The sequence below is a fragment of the Hippocampus comes genome, unplaced genomic scaffold (assembly GCF_001891065.2).
Source record: "Hippocampus comes isolate QL1 unplaced genomic scaffold, H_comes_QL1_v1.1 scaffold80, whole genome shotgun sequence".
In the NCBI taxonomy this organism is placed as follows: domain Eukaryota; kingdom Metazoa; phylum Chordata; class Actinopteri; order Syngnathiformes; family Syngnathidae; genus Hippocampus; species Hippocampus comes.
In genome coordinates, this window is record NW_017806164.1 from 1718990 (window position 1) to 1727375 (window position 8386).

At 41.2% G+C, this 8386-nt stretch overlaps 1 protein-coding gene across 2 annotated transcripts in view; it reads right to left on the reverse strand.

Moving 5' to 3' along the window:
- The window catches only part of LOC109531522 (CUB and sushi domain-containing protein 1), a 345015-nt gene extending 337135 nt beyond the window's left edge, over positions 1–7880 (reverse strand). For both annotated transcript variants that reach the window (XM_019895847.1, XM_019895846.1), the window contains exon 1: positions 7380–7880. In XM_019895847.1, coding sequence (XP_019751406.1) covers positions 7380–7512 — 133 coding nt within the window. In that variant the 5' untranslated portion in view covers positions 7513–7880. The remainder of the gene's footprint in view (positions 1–7379) is intronic.
- Positions 7881–8386: the final 506 nt, after the last annotated feature.

The window sequence follows — 8386 nt, forward strand, 5'->3', positions numbered from 1 at the left end:
GGTTAATTTTTTTTTTTTTTTTTTTTTTTTTTTTGCTTTGACTTGAGAGCCCAAATTTGCAATCCAAGTGCTGTGCAGTGGTGGGTGATTCAACAACAAGCAGCAGTAAAGCTGATGTAATTAGAAAAGATTCTTCAGAAAAAAGGCTTCAAGCTCTTTATTGACACTCCCGGATGAAGTTTACTGTCAACCTAAACATAAAACAAAGATAATTACACTTTTGCGCCCATCTGCTATACAATGGAAAACACCATAGCCACACGGGCTAACAATTAGCCACTACATGGCAGTGTTGTTAACAACCCTTTCAGCAACCCATATCTGAACACAAATGGTGCAGCAGGTTACACATGCACACAGTATAAGAATACTTGCAGACATAATCTTTATCCTCTGTGAGGAATGACGAATACCAGTGCCGTATTGATGAGGTGAGAGAGGAGAGACGTCTCACTGAACAATATATCCGTATTTTAATGGGTGGATGGATTATAGTATTGCCCCTCATGGCTAAGGCATGCACACCAGAGGGAGCAGCACAATATCCATTGAATTGAGGCAAAAAAGTGACAAAAACTATTCAATTTCTCCTTATCATTTTCTTATTTGGATTATTTTAAATTATGCCATTACTAGTTGTTTTCGCATTAGTATAAAGTATTATTTGGTACTATTTATCTCTTTAAACCCACACTACAAACAATTTACGGCCCACAACAGCACTGAATGGCCCCTTGATTTTTTTTTTTTTGGGGGGGGGGGGGTTTGTTTGTTTTTTTTCGGGTTGAGAGAAAACAAACACACCACATAATTACAGTAAATGCGTTGATTACTAAATTTATTGTCGACGATTTTGATTGTCGATTTTGTTCATCATGGTCGTGATTAGTCACCTAATCTTGACTGCCCAATTAGGAAGTACATGGGTCTGTGTGACCTCCCAGTAGCACTGATCAAATATGTTGGCACCCTCCGGCATTTAAATTGCACATCCCCGCCTTAAAGCACAGAACAAAATTGAAAACTCAAAACAATAAGACATAGAAAACAATGACTGCAGTGCCAAGTAGCAAAGCAGCCAGTTAATACATTGTACCCATATTCACATTCAAAAGTCAAAATTATAATTAAATGTGATACTGAACAAACATAGACATGGGATACTGACAATGTCAACAGTTGTATCTGCACACTGAAGTGGACCAGACATGGGATGCTTATTTATTTATGCATTTATTTATTAATTTATTTGCATCTGATAACTCAGCAATTAATTAAGAAGGATATAAACAGATAGAAGGGATAAATTAGAACCATTCATACATCGACAGACAGACAGACTTGAGCGCATTACATTTTGTCGATCATAAACAATACATTTACATCACTATTTCGAAGCAAGTGTCTTAATTAAATGTATGACTCAATGCAGCTGCATAATTTATGGGCGAGCGTTCGACTCCACTCATCTACAAACAACACGATTGATTAATTGCCTCATCAAATCCAGCCGGTTTGCTGGACACAATATAATTCAGGCTCGCTTGTTTTCAATTTGAATGTAAAGTAGTTAAACGCGTTAACTTTTGCGAACCTGTCACGCTTTCCACTCTGACGATGCCGCAAGTTCAGTGTTAGTTTGCGGTACGTTTCAGCTTGCCGTGACTCTCAGCAAAACGTTTCAACATCTCACCTCGTGTCACTTTTTCCTCGGCAAGCTTCAGACGAGCGAGGAAGCTTGTGGCGTTTTCGAACATCGCTCGCGAGTATAACGCTGGACAACGCAGACAGCATGTAAGCAAAAACATTTTTATTATTAGAGACTATTATACAGGCCGGTGACATCCACCAAAACTACAAAGTGCCATTTCTTCTTAGCGGAATTTATTGCAGCCATCAACACTGTAGTGGAAATGATGGCACTTGCTTTATTAGAATTGGTAAAATACACCATAGCTGTTGATGTTCTGGAGCAATTTGTCAAATTGAATTTGGATATTAGTTTTCATGGCTATCTTGTAGCCACACGGAGCAATCTTTCATTATGAACGCCCATCGAGAGGTTCATTTCATGCTTATTTTTAGAGCTGGCTGAGTAATCCTGTGTTATGAAATAACCCACCGCTCCCACCACAGCGAGGCGTCTGCACCAAAAAGCTACAGAGAAACGCCAACAAACTGCACTGTCAAAGAAGCGACATTCAAAAGCTTGCCATCGTACGACAACTTTGAGGGTCTTGATGTGTGCTTGCAATTTGCAGCTCGCCAGACGTACATGTGGGACTTTGGAGCAGACTTTTATTTTGATGCTGGAGGTATGCAGACATTGCTTTGAGGCAAAACAATCACACAAGCTTGCCGCAATTGGACTCCGTACTTTCTGTTAAATTTCAGTGAGTATGAGAATCCAATAGGGATGGGCGCTATAACCGATTAGTTGATTATTTGTTTATTTATGAGTTGAGATTTCTGATGAGTGCAGTTGATTAATTACATCTTGGAGCATCAAACCTGTATTTGCCACCAGACCATCAACAAGATTCCTGAAGCACCCGGGTTTGTGATTCCTAATTGTGTAGTTCATGGACTGAATGAGGATGGATATTCAACTCTTTAAATAAATTACCGTAATTTCCGGACTATAAGCCGCGACTTTTGTCACACGCTTTCAACTCTGCGGCTTATTTCATGAAGCGGCTTATATAAAGACTTTTCTACCGTCTTTCTTTGTAAATATCTCATGTTACAATATGGGCACCTGCGGCTTATACACAGGTGTGGCTTATGTGTGTACAAAATATTTTTTTCCTTTAAAAATGTAGTGGTGCGACTTATAATCAGGTGCGGTCTATAGTCCAGAAATTACGGTATTACTTTGCAAACCAGAGGCCATTTCCCAGCGTTGTATTTGTTGTTTTATATTTTGAGGTGTCACAATAGCAAACAATATGAACGTAAAAGCCACATGATTCTGTTCACTCCAAAAAAATTTAAAAAGCTAATTTCTCCGCTTTATGGTCACTAACTGGGTTTTTTAGGAAAAATGTTTTCATGCCGATTACTTATGAATGGTGAACGAGGGAAGTCTGCTATTTCTTTTGGTCAGTTCGGTGCTTATATTGTCAAAGAACACAATATTCTGTGGGTCTTGAAACATCCGTCGAAATGCTTGTTAACATCTGGCAATCCAGGAAGCTCAGCTTTGAAAATGGCTGGCAAAGAATGGCTTAACAGGGTAAGCCAAGTTGAGAAATTGAACCGAGCACACTATCACTTTTGCACACTACCATTTTTTTCCTTCTCGTCTTACTTTTTTTTGTAAAGCAACTTTGAGTAGTTATGAAAGCGCTATTCAAAGCACATGTATTGTTGTTGTTATTATGTATGATTATTATTATCAATTTAGACCAATTAGAGTATTTGATGATCATGGATTGCAATATGCAACTAGATATACTGCACACAATCCTCAAGACTTGGAGGTGAAGTTCAAAAATTGGATTTTCACCAACCCTTTTATCAGCACGATACATTGCACTCCGACATTCAATGTCAGCATATGTTGATGATATACAGTTGCTGGGTTTCAGTGAACATATACACAACAGAATCTGCCGGCTGTCAACAGCACTGACAGCCTTAAACATTTGTACCTTGACAACAATATCAACGGACGCGAGAGGCAATATTTCCTGACAAATCAGACATATAAATTCAGAATGGACAGCATTATGATGTCATTATTTAATTCCAGACATTGCTAGCAGAGCAGCACAAGATGGAAAAGTCGTTTGTGATTAATCGCGTCTGCTGAGGAATACATTTTCATTTTCTCCTTCACTTTGTCTGTGGCTCCGTCCCAATCTCTCTTGCTCGCATTCTTCTTCTCGCTCGCTTTGTCTTCACACAAACACACTCTCGCCTCCCTCCACCATCTCATCCTACGTTATAATCTACTGTATGTAGGCCAAGGCTCTTTTAAAACTTCTGTCAAAGCACTCTCTCATTTGAAAGCCAGTATGAAGCAGCAATATGTTTGAGAGAGCCATTCATCATTGCATGCAAAAAGTTTCCCACACAATTAGTGTATATCATATATATATTATCATCGGAACCGCTTTATCCTCACAAGGGTCGCAGGCATGCCGGAGCCTATCCCAGCTGTCTTCGGGCACTAGGCGGGGTACACCCTGAACTGCTTGCCAGCTAATCGCAGTTCTGTTTTTTTATTTTAATTAAATTTAAATAATACATATTACATTATCTTTGTTTGCATTATGATCTCATAAGGCTGTATGTGACTGGGATGCACAAATTCTGGTGGTTGGAAGGGGGCGTGCCCAGTTACTTCCATTTCAAGGACGACACAGGTTTGTTATCCGAGAATATAAAAACTTGGGTTTCCATGTGTGTATTGTTACAAGCTTTGGATGTACTGTGAGTTGGACATGACAGAACTGCTGATAGGAGTTCACTGCACACTTACATCATATTGGTAAGTAGGAGACAAACCCCTTGTCCAGAGTGTGAGAGCTGTCCGCCACATAATCTGGCACCACAACGACTTTGTCATATCATGACGTTAACATGGGTTATGGGTATGTCCTAGACTGATCTCGAATATTGAATCCATACATCAAATGAGACGAGATTTGCTTTTCACAAGAAGTCTGCCTCATTAATTGTTAATGTGAGGACATGGAGTGATGCAAACATTCCTCCATATTGTCTCGCTGTAGCTGTGTGTGTTGACTGAAGTTCCTTTTAATTCAGTTGTCTTCTCATCGACAGGAACGGTGTGTTTCCCATGTGTGAAATTAGTATACCAGTGGAGCTACACACAGGGGGGGGGGGACATTTTGCAATGTCTTGTTGTTTGACATTGATTCAGTGTCGGCTAATTGTCACTTTGTGTCTTGGCATTGTTGGTTTTCACCTTAAATTAGCAAGTAGTGTGTGTGCGTTTGAAGAAGCTCGATATGCAATAAAACTACCGTTTTTACGGTTTTTAAACTTGTCTTAATACCCATTTTTATTCTATGGCTTTAAATGCAGCATGAGACTTTACTGTTTTTTTTTTTTAAATAATAATTTACAGTTTTAACTGTCAATGTTATTGTATGACTAATATTTACTTGTATGCAGCACTGGTTGTTTTTAAAGTCCTCGATAAATTGAGTTGAGTATTAGTAAGGCAGGGACAGATGGATGTAGTGTTACAGTGTACCTACTTTTTAACAACTGAAAAAAATATATAATAACCCGCATAATTATATGTCACTATCATATGAATTATCTTAATCAATTTTGACATTTGATCATTTCTTATCCCCGCATTTTAATGTCACCAAGATTGTTACAGTTTCGTGACTTTTCATAACATTTTAAATGACATTTTCAGACGATCAATAATTAGTTTCTTTGAATTTAAAGTGCATCATCCACATTTAAAGGTGGCAACCATCTGGGATTTGCGGACACACAAAATAAATTATTGCCAACCCCATTCTGCCTTTCCAGATGTCTGTTTGCCCTTTAATTTCCTTTCAGTCCATTCCTTGGTGTGTAACTCTTAAATAAGTCAATGAAGATGATGATCTACTGCAGAATAGTGCAATGAGTTGACCTCACTTTAGTTTTTTTGTTGTATGTCAAAATATAGAACATTATCTGACCATCTTATTTGTTCGGCTTTGCAATGTTGGGTGCGGGGGAATATGTGCATAGACTGGAGATGAATCACAGATGACCGGATGGCAGAAGTTGCTTAATTCCTAAACCGCTTAAACGAATCGGCAACATGATTGTCAATATGTCCATTTCATACATGCAGTGATGTGTCTCTGCAAGTCTAGCATTAGCACCCTCTAGGCTGGTGGACCAGTAGCACTCCAATCATGTGCTGAGCCACTGTAGTTGTTGCTGCACATGCAGCCGGAACAAGTCAGTGTTGGTTATTTGCTCCATGAAATTGCAGTGATATATTGCCTTGATTTCGGAGTGTTGCTTTTGACTGAAATACTTCCAGTTTATCAGAATGTTGGAATTTTTTTGTCCAGATTTTCAGATTTCGGTCTACGTTTCTGGGCCATGTAACCTCTATTTATATTAACAAATGGGACCGGTTCGTGAACCATTCAGATTTGAAATTTGTCCTCATAAGCCCAGAGTGTCTGACCTCGATGATGTCATCTTTTTTCCTTCCTCTGAGTAATTGGTCAGGGGAAATGTTAGAGCCAACTTTGACTTTGTACATTTAATAATTAGCATCCCTTTTGAGTATGACGGATTTATTTTGATGTTTGTTTTTTTTTTGTTTTGTTTTTTGTCATTGTGGATAAATATTGATTCTGAACTGCTCCGGATGTACGTGGTACAGTTACATGCTCTTATTTTGTGGTTTTGTATCGTATTGATGTTTATTATAATTGCAAGGAGATTTTGGAGGTATTAAGAGGTGGATTAAAACTGACTGAATCCCCACTGACCAAGAAACAAGGCATCCTGTTTGTTGTGTCACTCTGAAAAGCAGAAGGGATGATAATTTTACTGCTCTTACTGCATCCCAACAAAATGCACAGTTAGTCTCTTCAAACCATTTTACTTCCACATTGCATGTATGTCAGTGCATATGTAGTTAAAAATAACACACAAGCTAACCCAGCATCAATACACAGATACATAAAACCGGTCCTACAGTGGCAAGCTTTTGTGACAGGTTGTGCATCCGTGTGAAAGAGGCTGACAGTGACAGGCATGGAGTTGGCGAGGCACAGGACAGAGAAGCCATTGACGAAGACAAGTCAGCTCCCTGCACCAAAAGGAGAATGTTAACACTTTACTCCCACTGAGCTGCATCCATGTTGGTCACCAACTTCCCACCAGCGCGACAAGCAAGCAGCGTCACCGCTGCAGGCCTGCAGACGCGCAGCATCCAGCCCCTTTCAGGGAATCTCCGCAGCAACAGAGACAAACTCCCAGAACATGACAACCAACTTTCCCTCGGAGTGCAAGTTTGACTCTCGTATATGATAAAATGAGATGCCCCTCATCACAGCCCCCAGAGTGGAGGTGCACATTTGGGGTAACGGCACGGAGTGAGGGCTGAAGTCTTCAATGATTCATTTTTGAACTACTTTGATGCAATTAAGGCGAATGTGACTTCAGCCCTGTTGAGCACTGCGCACACACACACGCACACACACGCACACACACGCACACACACACACACACACACATTTCTAATCATGTACATGTTTTTTGGGAGGGGGACTCGCTATGCAGAACAAGCACGCACAGAAGTTAGGCACGATCTCACGTTTACTTGTGCCATCCGATTATTTAACCACTCACACATACACAGACACTTAAGAACTCACCCCCGGAGGAGGAGAAATCCCCAATGAGGAGCCCCGTCAGGAGAAGTGAGAGGTCGAGTCTTAGTCGGGCCATTTTCCTCACCATCAGCCTCCTCCGCTTCACCACCATCATTGGCATCTCCAAATCCGTCATGTTGCCGTTTAATAAATCCGAGCTGGCTGCAAGCCTTCCCCCCACCTTGCCGCTCTGCTTGGCTGAAGGGAGCGGAGGGGGGTTAAAGATGACAGCCGCCCCCCCTCCTTCTTTTCTTCTTGCGTTGTTATATGTTTTCAAAAAGCGAAATAAAACACTAAACAAAAAAATAACGCCACCCGAGGATCAATCGCGGCTATTCCAGGCGCACATGTCCATGTTGGATGAGCAGCGTCGGGCTGGCGGAGGCAGCGCGCAGCTGGTGTGAGATGTCATAGCAGAGGAGGAGGAGGGATGGAGTGGCTCAGTGAAGGTGAGGAGAGGAGAACGGAGGAGAGAAATGATGCTCGCTAGGTCCTCACAGCACACTGAGCAGCAACGACTGAGAGGCAGGAGAGAGAGGGCAAGTGATAGAGCGAGAAAGAGAGAGAAAGAGCGAGAGTGAGACAGAGAGGGAAGGAGGGAGTAGAGAGACCTTTCACACAAACATACAGTAAAATGAACTACACAGTCATGCAAGTGTGAACTGTGTCTGAAAAGTTCCACGACTGGGGTCACAAAATTTATATTTCAAACCCAAACTACAAATTTTCTCTCTCAAAGTGGGTCAGACAAACGACCGGCATGTCCCCAAAGAGACCCCTGCGGCATTTTGATTCAGTGCGCAAGCAGTCGTGGCTGCTCACGATGCCCTGAGCACCTGACAGTTCCTGATCAAGAAGGACATAGCCATCCATGCTGGAGCAACATCCCTGCCAGGAGCATGGCACAGTAGAAGCTCTGTAGATGCCCGGGGCGTCATATTACAGACCTTTCTTCAAAGTATATGATCGCTCGATCCCAGCAGGATGCCCCTTCAACATGCATAATAATC